Source organism: Chiroxiphia lanceolata, chromosome 3, assembly GCF_009829145.1.
Source record: "Chiroxiphia lanceolata isolate bChiLan1 chromosome 3, bChiLan1.pri, whole genome shotgun sequence".
Lineage (NCBI taxonomy): Eukaryota > Metazoa > Chordata > Aves > Passeriformes > Pipridae > Chiroxiphia > Chiroxiphia lanceolata.
Genome location: NC_045639.1, coordinates 96,585,984 through 96,613,315, shown reverse-complemented (window position 1 = coordinate 96,613,315; position 27,332 = coordinate 96,585,984). Strand labels below are relative to the sequence as shown.

General features: G+C 39.4%; 1 protein-coding gene across 2 annotated transcripts in view; it reads left to right on the top strand.

The window, feature by feature from the left end:
- Positions 1–10,398: 10,398 nt before the first annotated feature.
- Positions 10,399–27,332, top strand: part of FBXO25 (F-box protein 25) — a 30,605-nt gene continuing 13,671 nt past the window's right edge. The window contains exons 1-5 of one of the 2 annotated variants that reach the window (XM_032683170.1): positions 10,399–10,479; positions 13,275–13,418; positions 20,679–20,785; positions 21,230–21,279; positions 24,113–24,205. In XM_032683170.1, the coding sequence (XP_032539061.1) occupies positions 10,409–10,479; positions 13,275–13,418; positions 20,679–20,785; positions 21,230–21,279; positions 24,113–24,205 (465 nt within the window). In that variant the 5' untranslated portion in view covers positions 10,399–10,408. The remainder of the gene's footprint in view (positions 10,480–13,274; positions 13,419–20,678; positions 20,786–21,229; positions 21,280–24,112; positions 24,206–27,332) is intronic. The other variant, XM_032683171.1, reaches the window with a different exon arrangement.

Sequence of the window (27,332 nt, the reverse complement as noted above, 5' to 3'; positions counted from 1 at the left end):
ATGCACTCATTAGATACTGATTTGTTTTCTCAAAAAGTCCACAGGAAGATTCAGACGCTAAACACCACCAATACAGCTGAGAATGCGCACGATGTGGAGAGACACCGCCTGTCCAGGGCACCCTTTTTCTCAGGTCAGAACTGGAAAGAACAAAGCCTCCACAGAACCCACAAACCAACTGAAAGGAAATAGGTCACTAGACCTCAGCTGTCTGCTATGTGAGTGCAAGTCCTTTGGTTTTCTGACAAGGAGCAGTGTGGGATGTGCACTGTCTGAGACCTAGAAAGTCAAAGTAGGAAAGAAGAAGCAGAAGAAATGGAAGGGGAAAAAAAAAATCATTGAAATGTGGTTCCTGTTCCATTCTCAGAGTTTTAAAGACATTTAGTCATCCTTTGAGTATGGATAGACAACCATTGCTGCAGTAAATGCTATGTTCTTTTAACCAGGGTGCTTGTAGGAGAAAAACATCTAGTGATTCTTGCCTCCAGCTGGTAGGACAACTGTACACCTGGCTATGCAATGTCAGCCTAAATAGCATTTCCAATGCTAACAGCAAAACTATTCACATTTTTAATTGGTATTTGTTAGCATAAATTTCTAACTTGAAAGGCACATTGCTCACTTGCTGTTTCTCTAGTCTGTGCGTTAATGAGGCAGTTTGATCTTAATAGGTTTTAAAAATTATTTAATTCTTTGCATATTGCTTGTGTTCAAATAATATATGAATGAAATCTTTGTGTCTTCCAGCCCTATGTGCTTCTGAAAATGACTGCTTAGTTTAATGGTAATCCTCCTTCTCCTATCAAAATGCACCAGGAAAAAGAATTTTGCTATGCACAAGGCTTTTAAATGTTTTCTAAAAATTTCTACCCATGTCCATGGATTTTATATTTAAGATATCTATAAAATCATAATAAAAATTTCCAAAAACCATGTGAAAAAAAATGTACACTCAGAATTAATAGTTCTAAACCTTGCTGAGAATTGGATAAATGGACTGCCACAGAGTTCTCCTTTGTGTAATAGAATGGTCCCAAGAACCATGCAGAAATCTAGTGGTGACTTCGAATAAAATGTTGCTTTTATTTCTTCCTCCTTATCAGGAAAAAAAAACCAAAACAGCAACAACACAGCAACAACAAACACCAAGAAAATGAACCTGAAATTTGCACAGCTTTTTCAGGACTGCTTTTAGTAGTGGAGTGGCACTGAATTTAACTACAAAGTGTAAAACTTCAGTTGCATATATGCAGTTGCTTTTCCTCCATATAAACAAGCTTGATTCATTTCCTTTGAAATAAAGGTCAAAATCCTCCTTTACTCCCCTGGGGGTTGGATGGCACTTAAGGAAGGCTGTCACACATAGTGGTGTTCATATTAATACAGTAAGCAGAGAACAAATAACCAAATGCAGAAAGTTTAACCCAAAAACCTTACTGGACAAACTCACAAAAAAAAAAAGACTGATTCTTCAGTAGGAAATGTGAATTTAGGGATTATAATTACATGGTGAGCAAGATTATAAATAATAATCCCAGAAGTATATTGTGCTGCTTTTTCACAAAATACATTATTTTTTAAGACTTCCTCTGTTTAGTGCTTTCAAAGTGAAGTCTTTACTACCACAGATCACAGTGGATTACAAATCATGAGGACTATTAATGATGAGGCATAGAATTACTGATCATGTATTAATCTCTGATATACTTTAGAGTAGTTAAATTAGTTGTAAATATACAATGGATGGACCATATATAATAGAGTAACCTCTGTAACAGTCAACCTTCAGGTTTTTGTTTTCTTTATTAGAATCACTTACATTTGCATCTTTCCAAGAAAGGATAAAATTATTCCAAACCCATCATTCCAATATCTTAACAACTAAAGGCTTTGGCAGCTTCCTTGCTGTTTCATCTCTGGGTCAGATTGGCTGTCCATTGGTGCCACTGTCATTCAGCAGCACTACAAATTACTTTACTGAAAACAAACAGCATTATGTTACTTATAACCAAAATTTATATCTCAGAAAAAGTCTAGTAGACAAGCTTACATGTGCACAAAAACTAGATAAAAACACTAATTTGCAGCTGCTGAAGGTGGTTCATTTTAAATATGACAGTGACTCCCTCTGGCCAAAGCCATGAAAAGCCTGAGCTCAGGAGTCAACAAGGGCTTTGAAGCAAAAGCCACCACAACTCAGAACCTCCTGGGAAAGGAGATTCTGTTTTTATTTCAGCATCTCCTCTTCCTCCTTGTGCCACTATCTCATTCCAGCCTCTTTCTTGTCTTCACATTGTCATAAATTGCTTGAACACAAGATGTGGAAACTGAAAACCACAAAAACTCAAGAAATTAAACATTCAGTTCGACATGCAAAATTTACTGGAGAAAAATTACCAAGAAGAGTGGAAGATTTTCCAGTTCTGAAAATAACATATGTATAGTATCAAAGTAGTTAAGTAAGAAATTGGTTAGCTTGTTTTAGAAATTTCTCTGGGGTCTGTTATGTCAGTGGAAAGACACTTGGTCTTTAACAAACTTCAATCAGAATTTTTATTGTACAAGACCTTTTCTTTTTCCTTACTATGCAGTTTCAGTTCTCTTTAGAAAACAAGGCTGGACCATGACATTTAGTAAGCCAGAAACACATTTCTTTGACACCACTGAGCTAAAGTGCAGCAACTGAGTGCAACTATAAAACAAGAATATAATTATTTTTAACTTGAATTAATAAAGTTAGGATTCTGCATCTCACGTAGATGAAAAACTTAGATTAAAATGTGTTTCTTGGCTTCCATTAAGATTTTGATAAATCAGAAAGCCTGATTCGATTCTCACACTTCCATAAACCTCAACATAAATTGACTAACACAATCATTATTTATGGGTGTTTCATCTGTATAAAAAAGTATATATAAAAGTTAAGTAAGCTTCAATCTTGGGTTTTTTTTTCTTTCAGCATACTTTCTTTTTTTATTTCCTCACTGGTCAGCTATATCCAAATAATGCTACTGTGATATCAGATACAGTTTTCGCTGTTGAGATAAAAGCAGTTACTGATCACACTAGTAATTGAGTTTGTTTTATGCAACTCCATTAAGTCACGGTTATATCATAGGCACAGCTAAATGAGATAGAAGCACACTATGGACAGATGTTTTAATTATGAGTAGATACAAAAAAGGTCTCTAGGGAATTCCATTCTGTGTTTCAGACCACTCCTCCAAGGTCATTTTTAATTCTTAGCATATTTTTCCACATTCTTCCAGTTTCCTACCAGCTATCAATTTGACATGCATATTCTTTATTCTTTATTCCAGCTCATTAAAGAGATTATGTTAGTATCAAATTTTTCCACCAGAAGCTATTTAAATTTACAAATTATAATTGATTGTGTGTATTTTTCCTTTTTTTTTTCTAAAAATAGTTGCTGTATTTGGCCTTTTGCAGTTCTGTCACACTTCTCCAATGCTCTATATGTTTTCCAACAGAACTGCTGGTAACTCAATTTATCAGGTCCAGCCAAACTGATTAACATCTAATTTCTCTAAACGGTCCAGCTATCATTCTCTTTCTCTTTCAACCCACATTTGTCTCTGGAAACTTACCCTTTGCATCTAGCACTTCTGTCAGCCATCTCCTTTAGCTGAACATTTTAGTAAACAGCAGGGCATTTAATCTTGTTGAACAGCATAGTAATAGTTTAGTTATTTTCTTATTCTTCTCAGTATCTCTAGTAGTTTGCATTCAGTTCCCTGCAGTCAGACTCAACTATATCAAATAGTTGAATCTTCCTCTACTGATTAAGCTTCTCTGTAAAATTAGATTTCTTTGTTCCAGTTCTCGCTCTGAGAAAAGTTGAGAGAAACAAGAGAGAAAAAGAAGAGAGAATCTTTCTCCTTTAACAGTTAGATATCTTCTCATTTACAGATTAATTTTATCTCTATTTTAATTATCACAACATTGTCTTCAGTTTCAATTCATTTTTAACTTGAGCTGTATGTCCCCAGCTTTTGCTGCAGTAATCACTTTCTCTTAGAAACATATTTGAAACCACTAATCCAAATGAATTTATAGGTTCTATGGATGCATAACAAATATAGTGAAAACAGATGGTAACTTACCAATATGGGAAAATAAACACCAAATTGGGGTCTGTTCTGATTAAAGGTTTCAAAAAGATTAGAAAACCTCTCACCATCCCTCATCAGCAAAAAAGCCATGAACCTCACTTTGGTAATACCAATTTCTGTAGCTTGGATTGCCATGAAATTCCACCCCAAACTGCAAATTCCTAAGCTAATTAATTTTCTTTCTTAGTTATCTTTCCCTAATATAAGCCAGATCATATTTCTTGAAAAATGAAAATCTCTTCTCCAAACCACAGTTTTGACCTCACATTTCCCTACTGTGAATGAGTTAGTTGCCATATCCAACTTGTCATTGATCAAATGGTGTAATTTCTGTTGGTGTCCCAGCACTTTCAATTAAAGATTTGTTTCAAGATACGGTACATGCTGTTTTTCAGATTGTTTCTCTGGAGTTATCTAAAATCATGTTTTTTACTGCCACTCTGAAACTGCTTCTATTTCTCCCTTAACATTATTTCCCAGCAAACTGTTACTGATCTTTTCTCTAGAATAATTGTTTTCAAAATTCTTTGCTCTATGCTACATACTGTTCCAACCAAAATAAACCTGGTTTTACTTTCAACAGCAAATTATTATAGAAGAAAACACCTTTCACATTAAAATTCTGCATCCAGCACTGATTTGCTGAAAACAATTACTTCTCTGAATGTAGTTGTTAATAACCCACTGTATATCTGTGAATTCTTTTTTCACAAAGCTCCTATACAATGTTTCTCTTCATAAAGTCTTTCCATTTCCCATGGTCTTTGGAGAGCAATTTGTTTGATGACATTACATCCCTGCAGACTGGGGAGCTGAGAGGGGTGCTAGGGCTTCTCTGGATAAGGCAAGTAGATGGGGCCCAGATTCAGCCAAGAGTCCAGATCATCAGGTAAGTGGTAAGGCTGGTCCAAGGTCAAGCTGGGAAGCCAGTCTGCACGTCCAGGCAGGGTCCGAGTTCAGCAGGCTACGTGGACAGAACATCTGGTTCCCCTGGCGCTGTCAGGGGCCTCTCTCCACTGTTCCCAGGAGGAAAGGGGCTGCCCTGAGCTCCATCACTGCTGAGCTGGTCCTGATTCCCAGCAGCCAAGCCTTCAGGAAAGGGCATGCTGTCTTACACAACTGTAGTTTCCCTAACACACTTAAATATTTATCTTCGCATATTGAGGAGAGTAATAAACCTAATGAAGGAAGAGGAGCAGTATTACCTCGTTTTGGTAGTGCTGATGATAAATATTTAGGAAAAAACTATGCCAAACTTCTGAAGAACTGTGCAATACACTGAAAATCACACATTAAGTAATATTTAGGACACTGAGGCTTTTCTCCAAGGGTTGTTGGGGTTTTTTTACAGGTTGTGGGTTTTTTCCTGAAAAAATGAAACTATGAGCAACTGGCTCCTTGGGAAAAGGCCAACTGCTTGGATTATGTGTTCTTTTCCATTTTTATTTTACTTATTAAATGAATTTTGTCTTCACTGTTACCATGAGCTCCCTTCTGCTATCTAATGATTTTATTGCTGCTGCATCACTTTCCTGTTTCTTTTTGTTAGCTTTAAATGTTGCTAAGTAACTGAATCTGGATGTGATATTCTTTGGCAGAACTGTTCTGTTCTTTGAAATATGTATAGAGATTACTCAGCAAAATGAAAACTACTCTCCCAAAGGAAAGAAGGCCATTTGCATGTACCATAACCCTCATTTTCAGATGATTTTTCAGAAAAAATTGAAACTGATTCCTACAAAAATAATGCATATTTCCAAACCAGGTAGTTAAGGAAATATGAATATTGATGAAAAATTGCTTTTCCTTCTCCATGAGGTTGTCCTTAGCTACACCAAATAACACCATTCATTTTGCTTTTAATAATGTGTCTCAGCTCTTACAAGCTAAGTAACTTAAAGGCAAAATAGCTTGGCTTCCCATCAGTGCAAGCTCATTTAGAGAACTCACCTTTGTTGTGAATTATTAAATAGAAATCCTAATTTAAGTAATTTAGTAGCAAAGAAATGGGAAAGATAGAATTTACCATTTTATCTAGGTATCCTAATTTCATGTTAACGTGGCAGTGACCTAATGTCTCATCTGTGCCACTCACACGGACCTGCAATCAGCAGTAAGGGCAAAACTTATCCCAGCTGCAAAACTCATCAAGGTTTAATGCAATTTTAACTTTACATCTTTCTAAAACAATCAAAAACACTAACAGTCACACTGCAGACCAGTTTGTTCGATTTCCACTGTAAAGGTTTAAACCGTTTTAGTACTAAATAAAACATAATAGAGGACTGTGACACCAGAATAAGAAAATTACCATAGAACTTTATGAAGAATGTCTGAAACAGAACAGTGTCAATCATTATTAAATTATTCAAGAACTGCTTGATCTGCTCTGTGTTGAGTAGAATAGTCTTAAAAGCTTCCACATTCTATTTTGCAATTTTAGAGTTTTAAATCCCCCCAAAGTGAACGTGATTTCTTTTGTACATTTTTAACAAATACATCTTTGAATACTTAACAAATACTTGGAATGAATAAAAAATATTTTAAAATAAATTTCACAGTCATAGATGAATTTTTTATAGATAAGAGCTTGGACTATCAAGATAGCAACTATACCTGGGAAATATCTCTAGATTTGCTAATTTGAAAAGTTATCATATTTTGTTAAAAAAAAGGTAGACAGACAGGCATAATAAACATTAAATAGAAAAATGACTTCATAAACATTAAATAGAAAAACTATTTTGGTTACGAAGTACAGAGATATAAAATTAGGCTTGCAAGAGAGGATGGCTCAGTACTAACTATGGGCAACAACCACTTTACATCCGGTTGTTGAATATCACAAGATTTTTAGACATTTGGAATGAAACCTCATATACACTAAGTCTTATAATAAGTGGGTCTGTACTAAAAAAAAAAAATAAATAAAAAATCACATTCTCCCTGCTCCCTTTATTGTACAATTAATATAAATATTCTGAAGCCAGCAGGTGAAATATTGTAATAGCTAGGCATGAGTAGCAGTGAATATGCAGGAGAGTTGTCACAGAAAATCCAATTATTTACATACCTTAGCTATTAATAATTTTATTAAATTTGAAGCGTGGATAAAGCCTTCCCAAATCTTCGTTCGCGAAGCCCAGCCATGATGAAATTTGAAGCACAAGTTGAAAAGTGTGACTGCCCAAGCTGGGAAGGCACACTTGTCCTTGTCCTTGTAGAACCTATACCAGAAAAAAAGAAAAAAGCTACAGGAAACACGTTACTTTCTCTGTGTCCTCCTTCCCTATTGTATCCTTCCTAAAGTGTGAGGTATTCACCCACACTTTAGGGTGGGTATCGGCTTGATACCAGCAGGTATGATCAGCAGGTGGAGGGAGGTGATTCTGCATCTCAACTCCTCTCTCATGAGACCCCATCTGGAGACCTGCATCCAGCTCTGGGGACCCCCAGAATAAGGACATGCAGCAAGTCCAGAGAAGGGCCACAAAGATGCTCTGAGGGCTGGAGCACCTCTCCCATGAAGACAGGCTGAGAGAATTGGGGTTGTTCAGCCAGGAGGAGGCTTCAGGGAGACTTTCTATACCTATCAATACTTGAAGGGGGCCTACAAGAAAACCAGAGAGCGGCTTTTTACTAGGGCATGTAGTGATAGGACAAGGGGGAATGGCCTTGAACTGAAGAAGGGTAAGTTTAGGATACGTATTAGGAAGAAATTCTTCCCTGTGAGGGTGGTGAGACACTGGAACAGGCTGCCCAGAGAAGCTGTGGATCTCCCATCCCTGGAGGTGTTCAAGGCCAGGCTGGATGGAGGTTTGAGCAACCTGGTCTACTGGAAGGTGCCCCTGCCCATGGCAGGGGGGGTTGGAACTAGATGACCTTCAAAGATCCTTTTCAACCCAAACCATTCTATGATAATTAAGGAAGTGTGGTGGGTTGACCTTGGCTGGTTGCCAAGTGCCCACCCTGCTGCTCTCTCACTCTTCCCCTCCAGCAGGATGGCAGGAAAAAAAAAGACAAAAAAGTTCATGAGTCCAGAAACGGACAGAGAGATTATTCACCAATTACCATCACAGGTAAAGCAGACTCTACTCGGGGAAAATTATTTTAATTTATTGTGAATTAAAAGTAGGGTATTTTTAAAACAGGAGAGAGAGAAACTAAAATAAAACAAAACCTACCTTTTCCTAAATCCCCTTTTCTTCACAAACTCAACTCCACTTTTTGTTCTTGACTTTTCTTTCACCCCCTGCCCTGCACAAGTGTCACAGGGAGATGGGGAACAGGGGTTGAGGTCAGTTCGTAACAGTCTATGCCACTCCTTCCTTCTCGTGCTATTCCCCTGCTCCAGCATGGAGTCCCTGCCATAGGACAAAGACCTCCGCAAACTGCTCCAATGGAAGTCCTTCTCTAAAGGCTGCACTTTTTCAAGAAGTAATCTCCTGGTTACTGTCTCTTAAGGTTTTAGTGCTGCTTAGTCCTCAGATAAACACAAGAGAACTGCATAACTTTTTCTGAACTGTATCACTTTTGGATTAGATGCCTCACTCATGATGTTTTTCTAGTCAAATCCTACCTGCCCTAAAGGATCAACCCCACCAGAGCTATGAGGTAACATGTATGTCCACACATGACAGGATATCTCAAAGGCAGAGAGAAAGTATAGAAAGAACCTAGAGACAAAAGGATTTTTGCCACATTATGAAGTAATTTTGTAGATTTCCATGCCAAAGAGTAAAAAAGACCCTTCCATGGGCTGGAAAAGGAGCTTTACAAGTTCCTGATAGTGTGATAGAACTATTAATATTGACTTATATACTTTCCCAGTGTGAGGCTGGGAAACTCTTTTCAATCAGGCAGTGGCAGAGACTGTGGCCTATAGCCTTTTGCTATGCAAAGGCAGCACCTTTGCCTTAGATGTCAGGACAACGGGGTCTTGAAAAAGATTATGGTACTGTATTTTTTTTCTCTCTTCATTACAAGAAAGGAATCCAATTTGTAAAACAGTAGTTTAATTATTAAGTGACATACTGAGAGCTCAATGAATCTCAGGCAAAAAATAAGTACTCATGTAATTTTTTCAAGACTAAAGACTGAAAAGAAGCCCTTCCAATGCGAGCCTTCACCTAATTCTGTGCTTTTACAGAGCTGAAATTATTTTACAAGACCAAAACCTCCAGTTTCTTATGGCTAAGACTGGCAAAAGGATTAGGGAATGCTTTCTGAAGGGGACAAGTTTCAGTAATTGCAGTATCCTCAATACCAAGCATTCAGATAATTGAAAGTCTACAGCATATGTTCTACAGTATAAAATTTAAGACTGATTACCATGCTTGAAATCACAATTTTAATTTTCTTTTTAGGTCCTTGACCTTCTATTTTTTAATCTTCTCTGCATTCATATGAGAGAAAATGACTGATTTTAAGTGAAATCTGAAATGTTTATACAATCACATATTAATGACTTAAAGTTTAAACAAGGCACTGCATGAGTTTGGTTTTCCGGGCACACCAGCACACCCGGGGCACAGAGGGACAGACCGGCAGGTCACACGGGGGTACATGGCGCACACCAGAGCACACTGGGACACACTGGTCACACCGGGAGGGGGTCACACTGGGAGGGTCACACTGGGTCATACTGGTGGGGTCACACGGAGGAACCACATGAAGGGGGTCACACTAGGGCACACTGGTCACAGCAAGGGGTGTCACAGCGGGGAGGGGGTCACACCAGACATACCGGAGGGTCACACTGGAGAGATCACGCCAGAGGTGGAGTCACACTGGAGCACATCGTGTCACATCGGGTGGTCACACTGCCGGGAGTGGGAGGGGGTGTCACACCAGGCACACCGGTCAGCATGGGGGCGGTCACGCCGGTGTGGGATCATACTGGGGGGGGGGGGGAGGGGGGAATCACAGTAGTGAGGGAAGGGGTCAAACTAGGGTACATCAGGTCACACCGAGGGGTCACACGGGGGTGGGGTCACACACTCAGGGGTCACACACTCAGGGGTCACACACTCAGGGCTCACCCAGGGGGAGTCACCCGAGGCACGCCCCGCCCCGCGCGCGCCACGCGACCCGCCCCCGCCGACCAAAACATTGGCACGTGCGCGCCGCGCCCGCCGGTCACGTGACGCTCCGGGCCCGCGGTGGGCGGGGCCAGAGCCGCCCCGCTCGGCCAATGGCGGCCCGTGCTGCCGGGTAGCAACAGGCGCGGCAGGAAGGGACCAATCAGCGCTGCGTGGGCGGGGCCGGCGCGGCCCATGGTACTTCCGGAAACAGCGCCGGGCCCGGTCCGAGCGCCGGGCGGGGAGAGGAGCTGCTGGGAGGGGAGGTGAGTGAGGGGATCCCGGCCGGGAATGGTGCTCGGCTCTGTGTGTGAGCCCCGCCGCCACGGGGCTTTGAGGCTGAGCGTGGACAGTCGTGTCTTGGGGGGTTGGGGACTCGCTCTTAGGGGCATGTGGAGCTGAAGGAGTTTGGGACTAGCTGTTGGAGTCAGGATGAGCTGATGGGCCTGGGGCAAGGGGCAGGACCGAAGGGTGTGGAGCCTGCCTGGAGGAGTGAGGTGTTGGGATCTCAATAGGGTGCGTGAGGATGGGAGCTAGCGTGGCTTCGCTAAGGGCAAATCCTGCCTGACAGATTTGGTGGCTTTCTACGGTGGGGTTACAGCGTTGGTGGATGAGGGAAGAGCAACTGATGTCATCTAACTGAACTTGTGAAAAGCATTTGATGCTGTCCCACACAACTTCCTCGTCTCTAAGCTGGAGAGACATGGATTTGATGAATGAATCACTTAGTGGGTAAGGAATTGACTGGATGTTTGCACTCAAAGAGTTGAGGTCAAAGGCTCAATGTCTAAGTGGAGATCCGTGATGAGTGATGTTCCTCAGGGGTTGATATTGGGACTGTTTAGCACCCTTGTCAGGGACATGAAGAATGGGATTGAGTGCAAGTTTGTGGATGACAAGCTGTGTGGTGCAGCTGACATGCTGAAAGGAAGGGATATCTCCCAGAGGGACCCTGACAGGGCAGAGGTGGGCCCGTGTGAACATCATGAAGTTCAACAAGGCCAAGTGCAAGGTCCTGCAGCTGGGTGGGGCAGTCCCAAGCACAAATACAGGCTGGGTGGAGAATGGATTGAGAACAGCCCTGAGAATGACTCAGGGGTGTTGGTTGACAAGAAGTTCAACGAGCCAGCAATGTACACTTGCAGCTCAGAAAGCCAAATGTGTTCTGGGCTGCATCAAAAGAAGTGTGGCCAGTGGATCAGGGGAGGCGATTCTCCCCCTGTACTCCACTCTCCTGATACCCCGCCTGCAGTGTCATATCCAGCTCTGGGACCTACAGCATAAGAAGAATGTCAGTCTGTTAGAGTAAGGCCAGAGGAGGGCCATGAAGATGCTCAGAGCACTGGAGCACCTCTGCTATGAACGCAGGCTGAGAGGAGTTCATCCAGGAGAAGAGAAGGCTCTGGGGAGACCTTTAGGGCAGGCTTCCAGTACTTGAGGGGGGGCTACAAGAAAGCTGGAGAGGCACTTTTGAATGGCATCAAACTGAAAGAGGATACGTTTGGATTGGGTTTTAGTAAGAAATTCTTTACTGTGAGAGTGAAGAGGCACTAGCACAGGTTGCCCAGAGAAGTAGTGGGTATTCCATCCCTGTCAGTGTTCAAGCCCAAGCTGGATGAGGCTTTGAGCAACATGGTCTAGTTGAAGGTATCTGTACCCATGACAGGGGGGTTGTAACTAGGTGATCTTTAAGGTTGCTTCCAACCCAAACTATTCTGTGATCAGTCAATGTGAAGGGAGTTGAAAACAACTTGGAAAAAAAGTGTGTTGTGTTCATATTACTCCTAGGAAGCAATACAAGGATTGGAAAAGCAGATAGGCATGAATAGAGTTTGTGGTAACTGGGGGAAAGGATGTGGTAAATTTTGGAGAAGGTTCTTGTTAGATGCAGAGGACAGCTGACATAAGTAGGAAGAGGACTTTAGTCAGTGCTGAGGACTAGACAATGCACTTTGTTTTGTGTAGTGAACAGATTTTTAATTAAAGAAAAACTCAGTTGGCTCACTCGATTTGTATTTCTTCTGGCTTTTTATGTGTCTGTGCCCTCTCCTGTTGTAACTATATATTGGGCAGATGCTGGTCAAGAGTGCAAATGGATAAATAAATTCACAGTAATGCTTGACTGATGTGGCCTAATATTTTTTTCAATTTGGAAAAGTATTAGAAAATGCATACTGGTTAGGACCAAACCTGTTCATATTATATATTAACATTGTTTCAAATATGATAATGTTACCTTTCCTCTAGAGCCTGCATGTGAAATCCCGTGTTAAACTAAGGAGCAACATGTTTGTGTGACTAATGGGAAGAAGATGGCAAAAGCTGGCAAGGTCATAGTCTTCAAAGTACAGAAAACTGCTTTGTTCACATTCTTAATGTGTCAGAAGTGAATCTCACTTTTGAAAAAACATAGCAGAACACTGTTTGAATGACATACCTTGCATCTGTTTGTAGAGATTTTTGGGAGACATGTCACAATGGACTTTATGTTGCAGTCTTCTTTTGTGCTGGTATCTGGTCAATAACCTGGCGTGGGAGGTGACCTTCAACAACAAGTGAAAAAATGTTTGGGAAAATGAAAATTCCCTTACTGAAACATCACTACACAGTGTAGCAAAAACTCAGTATATATAAGGCTTAGAAAAAATAAAAGGCTCAACATTGAATTTGTGGGCTCTCAATCTCTTTAACAACCATTTATTAGTCATGTATAAAAATCAGTAATCTGTTTGATCATGGCAGAGCAGATTACACAGGATACAATTTTGCTTCTTTTGGAATAATTTTTTTCCTGGGCTACCATTCTTTTCCTGTTCTCTAAAGAACTAGGTAGGAAACCTACCTTGATCTAATAAATGCTTAAAGACAAGAAGAAGGAGGTTAGAGAATAAAAAATGTACTTAAACCACTGAATCTGTTTCTTTAAAGGATACTCTACAGAGAACTTTCGTCAAGGTATATTTTTTTTTTAAGGTTAAACAGAAAACTGAAATAATGGCAAGAAGTTTTGCAACTTTTATTAATAAATAATACACAAGGAATCTCTTCTTGCTGCTTATAGAGAAACCATGCCATTTTTGGGCCAAGACTGGAGATCCCCTGGATGGAGATGGGTTAAAACAGAAGATGGATGGAAACGATGTGAGCCCTTTACTCCTGCACTTGAGGATGGGAATAATCAGCTGAATGATATCAGCCACACTGTGTAAGTTAAAAAAAGAAGTCATTCTGCGTGAGTTAATGGCAGGTGGGAAGGCAAAAGAGTGCAACTGTTTGTGGTAGCTGATATCATCTGTATACAAATGCATCCATGTATTTTGTTCAGTTAGGCAGACAGGAGACCCTTATGGATATTGTCTGTCTTTTGTCATTGCTTCCTGAGTTGCTTATTGTAGGCAGCCAGATCCCTTCTTACGTTCTATGTCTTTAAAAATAACGAAATAAAAAATATGTAAAAAAAACCCCAAAGCAAACCAACCGACCAAACAAACAATCAAAAAAACACCCAAAAACAACAACAACAACAAAAAAAACCACAAAAAAACCAAACAAAACCAAAAGAAATGAGAAAAACAAAACAGAAAAACAACAAACCAAAAAACCCCACCACAACAACAACAAAATCCCAACAAAAAACCCCAAACTAAAACAAAAAAAGAAAAAAGCCTGTCTAGTACTATTTGAAGGTAAAAGTAATACATATAAATTGCAAGTGCAACAGGCATATTGAACTGTTACCAGGAAGTGAATGAAGACTTTGTGGTCAATAGGTGTTGGATTAGTTCTGTTTATAGCACTCATATAAGGCCTTTGCTCCAAATACACAATCAGTAGTAGCTTAATGCTCATTCTCTTTTATACAGTATATGACTGTATGTGCTCCTGTAAAACGGGGGAGAAAGAGATTGGATAAATAAAATAATACTTGTGGCAAATGCCCCCAGACTGGTGTGATATAAATAGCTTTGTCAAAACAAATTTCTACTTGATTTCTCCACAAAGAAGTAATTCTCAGGGATAGCATTCTTGGTCAAAAATTCCATCATAATGTGCTCATAGTCCAATAAATGATATGATAACTCATTTGATTTAGAGGGAATTTACTGACAAGCTGGGGCTTGCTGTAGTCATACACCTGTGTTTTCTATTTGTGAAATAATCCTCAAGGGAGTTATTAAGCAGTGAAGAATTATTTTTAAGCTTGTCTCGACCTATTGTTTTCTTCATGCCCTTTTTCCTTTTGTGCTCATCTGTCACCGATCATATTCGGGCTTCTTTTTTCACACAGTCTGGCCACTGTGGATACCAAACACTGGAAGAATGTTCAGTAAGCCTCCAACATAAAAGCTGCCTTAAATACCTTTGACAAAAAATCTTTTCTTCCCTCTTTCATACCTTTAATAATATACTTGGCAAATTAGAGGAAATATATTTTTGAAGCTATTTACACAGTTGCTAAATAATTACATCTTGTGTGTTGCTTTAATTAATATTGCTTGACAAGTATGAAATAAATTATCATTGTCTTTGTGAATACCATTAAGACTTCTGCTCTTCTGCTTGTAATTGTATATCTATATTTATATATCTTTTCTCCAGAGAGCAAGGTGAGGTATTTTTATTGCTTCTTTTGAGCAAAAATACTGGACTAAAATAAATACTTCAATTTGAAGAGACTGGCCATGAAATGCACTAAGGATGCAAATATTTTTCCATGCAATCTGCAGTGTCTCATGATTTGGGTGTCTTAGTCTAGCTTGCCAGTTTGTCAGAATCTCAGACTTAGGGGCCAGCTTAGTCTGCAGCAGCCATCCTCATCTGCAATGGTTCCCCATCTTCATCTTAAACATCTCCTACTTAGCAAAGCCAAACTTTGCAGTTTTAATTTTTTTTTTTAATTCTACTTCTGTCTATTCAGTTAAAAATGCATGTTGTCCAAATTTAGACTAAGGAATTCAAGTTGATACTTCTTGGCATAGTAACACTACTTTGGAATAATTTCACTACACCTTGAACTTTGAATCTGAGTGCAGCTTGAACTATTTGTCTGTGAGTTAACTTCTGCTGCTAAGCAGCAATTAATGTCTATTTGCACAACATTATAAAACAATTTAGGGTGTAAATGACCTCTGGGCGCCATCTGGTCCAAACACATATCGAAAGCAAGGTCAGACTTTGCCCAGTTCAGCTTTGCCCAGTTCAGCTTTGTGTATTTCCAAAAATGGAAATTCTTCTCTGGGCTCCTGTTTTAAGTTCTATTACTCTCAAAGTTATTTTTTTGTTTGCTGTTGTTCTGTCCCAAGTTGTATCATCCCTTCTTGCCCCCCCTCAGTCTAATAAGAATTTCTTATCGCAGATTGTGTCCGTTACCACTTGACTTAGCACTGCCCACTTCCCCATACCTTACAGTCCAGCTCTATCTTATTTATACCCTCATATTAGAAATTGACAGCAATCAGATTTCCCTCCACCACCAGCTCTTAACACCGAACAAGGTCAGTTCTCTTACCCTCAGGCATCATGTGCTCCAGTACCTTGGTAACTCCCCACTGGACTTATTCCAGTATGACAATGTTTTTAATGTACTGGGGAGCTCCAAACTAGACACAGTACTCCAGATGCAGTTTCTCATGCCAAATGAAGAGGGATGATTACTTCTTCCAGTCTGCAGGATACACTTTTGTTAACTCAAACCAGGGTGCAGTTGGCCTAATACAACACAAGAGCACACTGCTGACCTGTTTTCAGCTACTTATCCACAAGACTGCTGGCTCCTTTCCTGCAAAACTGCTTCCTATCCAGTTTGTACCCAGCATATACCCAGGCTTGGGGTTCTCCTATGGCATGTGCAGGCCTTCATATTGTGGTACGCAGTGTAAAATATTTTGGCAAATACATTGTCATGTTATTTGGTGCAGACGCTTATTTCAGAATTTGCCATGCATGGTCAAGCTGTAACTGGCTTTGAGTCTCTTGTAAAGCACTTAGTGTGTCTCTGTATGTAATTGCGTGACTTGAGGGCCATGTGAAAAGAAGCAAGGGGATAAGGAAGAATAGCTGGAGCTCAGATAGCCCTGTCATATGTTCCATCATTTAAGTATCATACCCAAAAGGTTATTTAAATACTGATATGAAATTATTTTTTTGGAAAAAGATGAAGTTCTTACATGCTTTATCTAAAATATTATAGTTCTAAGAACACCAGATACTTTGCTTTTAAAAGCTTTAGAATAATTTTTTTTTGAAGTGTGTCATCAAGACAAGAAAGTAAGAATAGCTGTAAATTGGCAGTATTGTGTATGTATTTAAATCCTTCCAGGTGCACGCAGATGTCACGTGCAGTATTATAATAAAAACATTTCATTAAGGCTTCTGTTACACCATATGGCATGTGCAGCTTTTGATTTGGTTTATTGTATGTTAGCTTGGTGTTTGAAGGGGACAGGGGTTGCTTTTGTGATGGTAGAGCAGCCTTATTACTCACCAAGCAGCTCTGCAGGTTTCTGGAAGGAACGGACGCTCCTAGTCACTGGGGAACTGCCTCTGTTTCTGTCCCATTCTTCTAATGTCTGTGGGACTCTTGCTTTCATTCCTTGATTTCAGACTTAAGGTTTGTCAAGAAGAGTGGTGGTGTTTACAGATAAGTAGGGAAAGACTCTCCACATGAAATGGGACAGAACATGAGGAAATAAACCATCATATCAAGAGATCCTCAGAAGGAACAGTCCAATTTGTCTTTTCTCTAAAAAGACGTGAAGAATTCCAGGAACGTCACAGGCAAATTTAAATGTTAGACAGAGGTGTTTGAAATATCCTCTTCATCTTCACAATTCCTTCCAGAGAGGTCCCAGCTGACTGGAAGCTGGTGAACATTGTCCTGATTTTCAAGAAGGGCAAGAAGGAGGACCCTAGAAACTACAGGCCTGTCAGTCTCACTTCAGTGCCTGGTAAAGTTGTGGAGAAGATTATTTTGGGAGATACTAAAAAACACCTGATGATGCAGTCACACAAGATAATGCAGTCACTGGTCACAGCCAGCAAGGCTTCATGAGGGGAAAGTCCTGCTTTTCAAACCTTATTTGAAAAGCTTTTCAAACCTTATTTCCTTATATGACAAGGTAACCCACCTAGCTGATCAGGGGAAGTTTTTTGGATTTCAGTAAAGCTTTGGATACTGTCTCTCACAGGATCCTTTTGGACAAAATGTCCAGCACAGAGCTGGATAAACACATCATGTGGTGGGTGAGCAATTGGCTCATGGGTTGAGCACAGAAGGCTATAGTGAATGGGGGAACATCAGACTGGAGACCTGTCACTAGTGGAGTTTCGTGGGGCTCCGTCTTGGGCCCTGTGCTCTTCAGCATCTTCATAAAGTACTTGGACGCGGGACTGGAAGGGATACTAAGCAAGTTTGCAGATGACACAAAACTAGGAGGAGCTGTTGACTCTCTCGAAGGCAGGGAGGCCCTGCAGAGAGACCTCAACAAATTACAGGACTGGACAATCACCAACCACATAAAGTTAAACAAGGAGAAGTGCAGGATTCTGCACCTGGGATGGGGCAACCCTGGATGAACATACAGACTGAGGAATGAGATGCTGTAAAGCAGTGCCACAGAAAGGGACCTGGGGGTCCTGGTTGATGGCAAGTTGAATATGGGCCAGCAGTGCCCTGGCAGCCAGGAGGGACAACCGTGTCCTGGGGGGCATCAGGCAAAGCATCACCAGCGGGTCGAGGGAGGGGATTGTCCTGCTCTGCTCTGCTCTGCACTGGTGTGGCCTCACCTTGAATATTGTGTGCAGGTTTGGGCACTGCAATATAAGAAAGATATCAAGCTACTGGAGAGTGTCCAAAGGAGGTCAAGGAAGATGGTGAAGGGCCTTGAGGGGAAGCCATATGAGGAGCAGCTGAGGTTGCTTGGTCTGTTCAGCCTGGAGAAGAGGAGACTGAGGGGAGACATCATTGCAGTTACAGGTTTTTTGTGAGGGGAAGAGGAGGGGCAGGCACTGATCTCTTCTTTGTGGTGACTGGTGACAGGACCAGAGGGAATGGCCTGAAGTTGTGTCAGGGGAGGTTTAGGTTGGATATTAGATTAAGGTTCTTCACCCAGAGGGTGCTTGGGCACTGGAACAGGCTCCCCAGAGAAGTGGTTACAGCACCAAGCCTTACAGAAGTCAAGAAGCATTTGGACAATCCTCTCAGGCACATGGTGTGACTCTTGGGATTGTCCTGTGCAGGGCTAAGGGTTGGACTCGATGATCCTTGTGGTCCCTTCCAACTCAGTGTATTTTATGATTCTGTGATTTATTAACTATACTTAATCTGCCTTGCTTGTTTATCTGATGCTTGAGGAATTCTCTGTTGTTGGAAGGCAGGAGTGGACTTTAAATCACTTCAGGTATGTTACTGGTCTAAATTGCTTTCTAGGGATGCTTCCTCTCCAGGAACAAAAGAAAGAATCTCTACAGTTTAACTATCCTCTTCAAGGCAGGCCTTCAGGAATGCAGCCTCCCATACTCTACTTATTGCTTTCCCTGGGTCAGTGGGAATGAGTGAGTTTCTGTGCTGCCTGGATTATGTTGCAAAGTATCAGGACATATCTCCCTAGTCCTCTGTCTGTTAGAATGATAAAGCTCTGGGAGTATTGGCCTCTATTTCTGATTCTGCAGCAACTCTTCAGATTCTGCAATAACCTCTCACATGACATGGTGATGCAGCCAATATGTTGAAACATAATTAAATTAATTTTTAGTGATCTTAAAAAGAGATTTCCTTTATGAAAGCTTTGGAAAATACCTCAAACCTGATGGATTGGAATGCTACATAATCAAATAACTTGGTGTTGATGTTGTGCCTTTGTCAGTTGCTTTGCTTTTGCCTGTTGATGGTTTCTTTTTTCTGAACTCTTTTGCTGTTTGACCAGAGGTGATATTTAGCACTGTTGCATAGAATATTGAAGGTGTTGAGTCTTTATCCTCTGCTTTAAAAATATTAAGGCATGAACTAAGGTCCTGACCTTGGATTAAGCAGTGTCTGAACACAGAGATATGTTAGGTTTAAATCCCAGAAAAGAAAAGCTAAGATGAAACTAACTTTTGATTTCTGAGTCTTCTCAACTTGTGTATCTTTAAGCTGAACTAGCATTTACTGATAGGAGCAATCAAAAATCCAGAGCTTTTTTGCAATGTTGTTTAGTTATCCTCCCTAACAGATGGTTCAGGCCTGAAAATTTTAACTGTATAAGCTAGTAGCAATAAATAATTTATTTTTTGCCACTTAATGGCCAAATAGAGGTTATTTTTGAATAAACTGATGTCATTTATTTTATAGTGTTCAGTTATTTTAATTTGGAGTTCAAACTGACGTTGATAAATAGCTTCATCTGGCAAACTGAGATTAAAAATAGTAACAAATGTGAGGGGTTTAGTATACAACTTTGTTGTCAAAGAACAGTAATGGGGAAATAAAATAGTCTTACAGTTAAACTTCACTACCACATATCCTTCATTATTCTGGTTATCTGGGCAAGACCATAGCCTTCATATGAAGTATCTTCCTTCTCAGTGCTAGAAAAATGAACACCCATTCTTATCTATGTTGCTGGTCCTTACAGATATCTGTAAAAATGGAAAGAAAATTTTATGAAACTGTGTAGACTCCCTGTAGCATGGGCAGTTTTTAAATGTATGTAAATTTTAGAAAGGTTACTTTATCAAAAAAACCTATTTTAATAGTTTATTGTCTGTATATTTTTTTATGTATATTCACATTGTCTGTGCAGTATATACATAATTATTTGGTATAGTCCTCAGTGTTGGGTTACGTAGTTATCTGTCAGAAGTGACACAGATATAATTGAGTCTCTCTGGCAGAGACAGACCACTTGGTTCTTGATGCTGTACAAATCACGTACAGCATGACACCTATACCATGACACCTATATTATGTACAGTGTTGTGGTTCAAGCATTTGTTAACAGAAAGACTTTCTTTCCCTCAAAGGTGACAGTAGTAAGAGATATCTTTCTTTGCTGATTTTCTGCCTATGCAAGGGTGTGAAACAATTCTGCACTGACTTTTATACCAGTGTGCAGTTTTTCAAGGTTCGGTCCATTTCAAATAATGAGTTTTTGTACACCAGAGCTTTGGAGAGTTTTGCAGTTGTCCAGCTGGTACTGACTTCTTAGTAGTCCTTCCTAAATGTCAGTAATGACTTAGAAGATACCTATTAGGAAGATACTGTTGTGTACTTAATCACTTTGACACAAAATTCAACTGCACTGGGAAGAAAAGAATACGACGGCTTCTCTCAAGACACACATTGCTATAGACAATCAGGTAAAGGATCTTAATTAAGAATATGGTGGGGTTTTTTCAGCTGGTAGACTTTAATGCAGAAAATTGTGAGCTGTATGCACCTTAAATATTTAATCACTGCTGTTCTAATTAGATTTTTTTATTTCAGCATCATAACCGGGGATGATGAGAAAGAAGTATACAGTACTGAAGACTGTGAGTTTGCAGCCAAGAAAAGGAAAAAAGATCATTTTAGGAATAACACGGATTCACAATGTACGCCTGAGTTTTCTCATTTATTTTAGAAGACTCATGTAGCTTCAGAAAAATGTTGCTATAGTTGTTCATTTATATTCACCCATAGAGTAGCCTTCCAAATTATGTTTACTTCTGTATTGGTAACAAATTCTCATGTCAAAAGTGATATGTCTCAATTGAAGATGTGGTATTGATCACTTATTGGGGTTTTTTTCAAAGATCCAAAGGTAATTCACTCCTGTGTTTTCTGTGGTTTTTTTTAAATTATATAACTCTTCCATTATTTTCTTGAAGTACATAACTTGTAAAATATTTTAGTCATCCTTTTCAGCCTTTATAAACTTTCTTCATTAAAACTGTTCTGCCATCTCTCCTATCTTATGTCTGTTTAGTTCAATTTCTTTCTAGAAGGCATTAACCTATGTGGAAGCCTAAAATCTTTGTGTTTTGATTTTGTTTTAGGTTTTTATCGTGAAAAGTGGATTTATGTTCATAAAGAAAGCACCAGGGAAGTAAGTCTGCATGCTCTGGGTCAATTCCTGCGATATTTGTGCCTCTTAATTGACAGACTGTATATTGAAAAAAAGCGTTTGTGCTGTGTCTTAGGGGTTGTATTTAACTCTTCACTGGCAACATAGCACACCTGTACGTGGTGAGGCAAAGGCAGCTGGCAAAGTGGGAACTTGCAAGGATGGACATACAGTTCACTGCTTATCCAAGCCCATTTGTCTTTGTACTGTCTGTCTTTGAACTAAAATCGAAAGTGCAAAACCACATAATTGTCTCCAAAGAAGGTGCTTGCAGGCAGCTACCTGATATTTTGGAATTTTGGTGTACATTTGAATGTAAGTAAGTAAAATTTCAGTTTCAAACTTTACAAAGAGGACCTTTATATTCAATGCTTTCCGTTAGGGGTATAAACTGTATCATGCAACTGTAAAAGGAACATTAAAGATCTTGGAATGAACCCTTGTAAAGCCATCCATTTTATGTAGAGATAAACTGATGATTCCTTTGGTTATCTGGGATGGGTGGAACTTGAACACCAGTAAGGATGTTTTGCATCCACATAGTAATGCCGTGGAGAGAAGGAAGCAGGTGAGTGTAATGAGTGCAGTCATGCAGGCAAAATTTGGCTTTGCATTTATGAGCTAAGAGAGACCATACAGAACTTTGTACTCAGGAAGAGTGTGGTATTGTAAAGAGAGCTTAGATAGAGGACACACCGAAAGACTTCACCTTGTAGATCAGTGACCCAGAGACTGCCCTTCTACATCTGAAGGTAATTGTAAAGCCTTTCACCAGATTCAAAGCCCTCTTTCTGCTCTGTCTTCTAGATAAGGTTACTTACACTGGTCTACAAAAGTCTCAAGCATGCTCTTTCCCTTTGTGCCATCTCAAATTTAGGGTACGAAGGAAGGGGAGATGACAGACTCACCAATCATTATGGTGTTTTGAGTGATAAGGCTGTTAGGCTGAGTTTTCAGACTACATTCAGGCCAAACCACAAATTTCCTAAAATCTCTCACTGCTGTCCTTCATAACCTATATGTTGGAATTACTTTTTCTGCTACTCCTGCAGAAGTTGGTGTCCTAGTGATTTGTGGTATTTGCTTGGGTTTCTTGTCCATTCAGAGAGTGAAAAAAATATTTTGGTTGTCTTCAAATATTTGACCATTGACTTTTCTAGGGTTTTGGGGGGGTATGAAAAACTAACCAGGGATTGTTAGAATTAATCACTAATCTTTTCAAGAAGTGCTTCATGTAAATTCAAAAGCTTAGACTAAAAAGTTAAAAAAAGTAACAGAATCAAAAAGTAGCAACAGCAAGGAATAAGCACAACTGAACCAAAGAATTCAGAACAACAATTTAAGCTAATCTAAAACATAATTTACAGAGGCTCTAGTTTTTCTTACAAGTTGTAATCTTACTTGATTTTGAAATTGCTGTCTCACAACCAGGAAACATTTTTTTCTAAACTGGATACAGCTTGTTAGGGCAAAATGACAAGAATAGGAAGGTATTGGTAAGAAACCTATGAAACATGCCATGGGAGAGCACTGAAAATAAAGAAAGCCAAAACAAGTGCAGGAGTGTAGCTGAAATGAAGCAGGGGATGCTTTTTGAGTAATTTTGTCATGATGGTGCATTGGGAAAGGCAGAGCTTTCATAGAAATCTGTTTCCAGCTGTTCAAGGAAATGGGTCTCTCATGTTAATGTATTTAAGCTGACCTTTTGATAACTCTTTAGCCAGAGAATAGACACAAATACTTAAATTTCAACAAAAGTTTTGTTGTCTGTAAGTGTTAATTTACTGCAATTAGCCAACCAAGGTGTGCACATTGGGAATTGTGCAGCACACTTGGATCTGAGATGTATGAACTGGATTAGCAAGCAGTACAATCCCAAATTTGGTCACTAACCAATAAGCAATAATTACCTCCACTCTGCAGCAAGTAGATAACTGTCTCCTGTCCCACTAGGATGCACCCAGGGTAAGCTTTGTTTGGGTCACAAAAAGGAATGTTAATTTGTACTGCCATCTTGTCACCATCACATAATTCACCAAGGAAGTCTGTCTAGGAATATATTTCAAATAATTATTTATCCTTCTTCTTCCTGGGCTAATAAACCATACTAGCACACTGCTCTGCAAAACTCTTTTCAGTTGGGGGTTGGGTTTTTTTCTAGTATCATTATATTTTGTTCTAGGCTCCCATGTGGCTTTGTGGTTCTAAATGTGCTCAGCTTATGTGATTGCATGTCATTTTGGGCTGCTACTGACACCTTAAGTAGTTCGCAACACCCTCTGAAACTTCCATATTTACCTTAAGATACCTATGGAGAAATACCAAAGAAAATGCAATTGCTCATGCTCTTGGGACATAAAAAAAAAGGTACCTAAGCTTCTAGCACCTGGAAAATAAATTTTAGATGTTGACACCATTTGTTCTTCCAATCCTAGGAGCAACTACCTGTGCTCTTACCCTCAGATGTGAATCAGATAATTGTGGTTGTAGGCTCAGACTGCTATACAAGCAAGTTCTTCCTTGTGCTGAAGCAAATGGGGAGTGTGATATCCATGACAGGGTGCCAACATCATGGCCGTGCAAGAGTGGAGTAGATTCCCAGGGCACTCAAATACCAGTGATTCCAGACTGTATGATTAGTATGAATTGAAAGGCCTTGGTTATGTACCTGTTAGTTCCAAACAGCCTATCTGTTTTCATTTGTTCTTCAAGAAAGTAAATAACTCTTCAGTCCAGATACATTGTATTTTCAGGGAGCATGGCATCCATGCTCAATTTTGTTTCTTTCCACTTAAAGTGTGTTTTTTCTTCTCAGAGACATGGCTATTGCACCCTGGGAGAAGCTTTTAACCGCTTAGATTTTTCAAGTGCAATTCAGGACATCAGAAGGTTCAATTACGTGGTCAAAGTAAGCTCTTTATTTTATGTTCATATTATAAAAATGTGTTTGCTGGTGTGCCTATGTGTACAAAAGAAAAATTTTTGCACTGAACAGATGATTTGTAACTGTATAAATATCGTGTTCCTATGTTATTTATACTGCATGAAGCAACCTTCACCTGCGTAATCTTTATTTGGTGAAAACTCATTATATTGCTATGTAAAAAAGCCTCTAGCTTGAGGAGGATGGTGATGGCCAGTGTGCTGTGTATTTAGAGGGAAACATTGATGGTAGTTTCAATTGCTGTTCATCAGTCTGGTTAGTGAACTTTCTTTAAAGGCAAAATAATTTCTATACAACCAAAATAATTTCTATACAACAAGCAAAGTGTAATTCATCACAAATATACTTTTCTATATCTTAAATATGCTTAAAATAGAGATTTCCAGAAGAATATTTGATGTGTAAATATTTTGCGGTTTCTGTTTCTTCTGCAACTTCTTAACAGTCCTGTGATTCATTGTACAGTTTTGTTTTTTTTTTAATCTAGGACAAGATATCTATGCAATTATCTTTGTTAACAACCCTTAAAACTTGAGACTCCAGCCTTAATTTCCTTAATAACTAACCAGCTGCCCACTTGGAAATGCCTGTTCTGGGCGATACTGATCTTCTTTTAGCCTCAGGGGTTTTTTTTTCATCTAACTTGAGATAGTAAAATTCTTGTCCCAACTCCTAGGGAAGCTCAAAATGAGTCATATCAGGACTAGAGTTCAGCTCAGCGGTGAGGCTGTTCACAAGTAATGTAGTGGTTGGAATGCACCCAGAACTTTAAAAGACACGAATCAAAATTAAATAAACATACCAGGAGAACACTCTTACCACTAGGCTATGGAGTATTTGGAGAGAAAACATGCTCTATCCATCCTTGTGAAGCTGAGGCAATGTATTATACTCCCAGCAAAACGAGATGTGGAAACAAAGCAAAAAGGATTTGTTTCCAGGCTAGTGGTTAGGGTAGTTGCCTGGTTTATTCCCCTTGCAGCTTTGGGGTTTTTTTGTATGTGTGTGTTGTGGTTTAGAGCATTACTTTTTAGCGCTGTTTTGGGAGCAGAATCAGGAATCCTACCCAAGGCTTTTCAGCCTTGAACAGTAGGAAGGAAAAAAAAGCATCTGAAAAAGGTGATTTGTGTTATAAATGGTGTCAACCTTGAGTGCCTTACTTGAATGGAAAACAGGAAGAATGAATGCAAATCTAGAATTCTACATGGTTTTTAAATGCTGCAGTGCCTAAGCTGGATTGCTTAAAACAATTGATCAGAACAAAGTGCAAAGTCTAACATAAGCACATGGACCAGTGTTTCTTCTGTTCACCAAAGAATATAAAATGCTGGTGTAGTTGTCCAGGCTTAAGATCACTGAGAAAGCACTACTTTAAAATTCAGAAATTTGGCTTTGCAATCCAAACTATTGCTCTAGTAATGGTAGATCCTAAACAATCAGGGTGAAATTAAAATAGCGGGCATTTTAAGGTTTTAGAATTTATTTGAAATTTTTAACATTTAGAATTGTTTTACAAATGCAAAGGTACAATTAAATTTTCGTATCAATTCCTCTGAGGTGGTAGAGGCAAACTGACTTTTATCAACAGGTACATAAGACCTCAAAAGTTACCAAGACACTAATAAACATGATTAATATGAGTGACAGCTGCTGCTCATTCTTTAGCCATAGAACTTGTGGACTTGAGAAACATATGTGGAGTTCTGTCTAACTAATGAAAACATCTGAGCAGATGTCAGTAATATGTGAAGTTGCCACAGACTTTTAAGAACAATGTTTAATCTACTCTCTCAGATTTTAAAGCAGCCTGCAACTCAGACCTAATAAAAGAAGCAGTTCATTCCATGCCTATCTGCTTTACATGAGTTCTCATTTACTTTCCTGAAATTTCTAATGGTGGCAATACTTTGTGTAGAGCTCATTTAATGCACTGTAGCCGTTCCTATTTCTTCTTCTCTAAGGATTATTTCTAGTTATGCATGAACACAGTTATGATTACTTTTATGTGTGCTGTTCTGCCTCTTCCATTTAAAGATAGCAAAGTATAAATCAGGAATACTTTTTCTAAAGCCCTACTAGGTAGCTCTTCTTTGATCCCAGACCACCAGAATGATCCATTTTGATTCTCCAACTAACTAAAAATCTGCCAATCATTATTTAAAGTTAATATAGATGTCTGTCCAGGATCCTTTTGGTGTGGGCAGTGAGAAGAAGGTAGGATAAGCTGTTCTTCTGTACTTGTTTGTGCTGTAGCAGATCGATAATTTTGTAGCTGTTAAATGCTGATACATTGAGTTTGATATGGTTTTTTCCACATATTTTCATTTGAGTAAACAGATGATCCATTCAAAGTTATAATCTCTAGTAGACAACATAAGCCATGGCTTTACACACATTTATAAGACTGAACTTGTGTGTCAGATCCTTGTACTCATGCTACCTTACTTCTGCTAAAATTGCCTTAGTCCTTGCATATTAACTTTAACTGAAATTGGAAACTTCATTAAAATAAGTTAGGTGGAATCTGTTTCTTTGATTTGATCTCCAAACTGAGTAACGTAACTGATTTTTTTAAAATAAATCCAGAGAAATATACATACTTGCTTGAACTGGCAAACTGCCAGAGACCTCTAGGTGTGTTCTAAATTATTAATCAAACTAAAAGGCTTTGAAAACACCAAGAAAGAGATCCTTTTTATACTGTTTTTGAGACTAGACTGCTTGTATTTAAGTACATCAAGAAAATTATTTCCTCTTTTCATAGCACATAGTGTCGTGTCAGGGATCGTACAGAGAAGACAGAAGGAACATTATTAAATCAGGGAGAGAACAGGTGTATTCCCTCTTTCCAAAAGAAAATTAATGTTGAATGAAGTGCCAATTTGATGTTTTAGAAATGAAGATACAATAAATTTTTGGCAGGCTTAGTCTTTATTCTTCTTCTGTGCCAACACTTGATGCTATCCTATACCAGCAGGGCTCTGCAGGTTAGTCTTGAGAGTGCTCTGCAGGGAATGCTGGCTTCTGCTCCCTGCTTTTGCTTTCCAGAGTGTTGAGAACACTTGTTCTGAACTAGTCATTATAAAGTGCA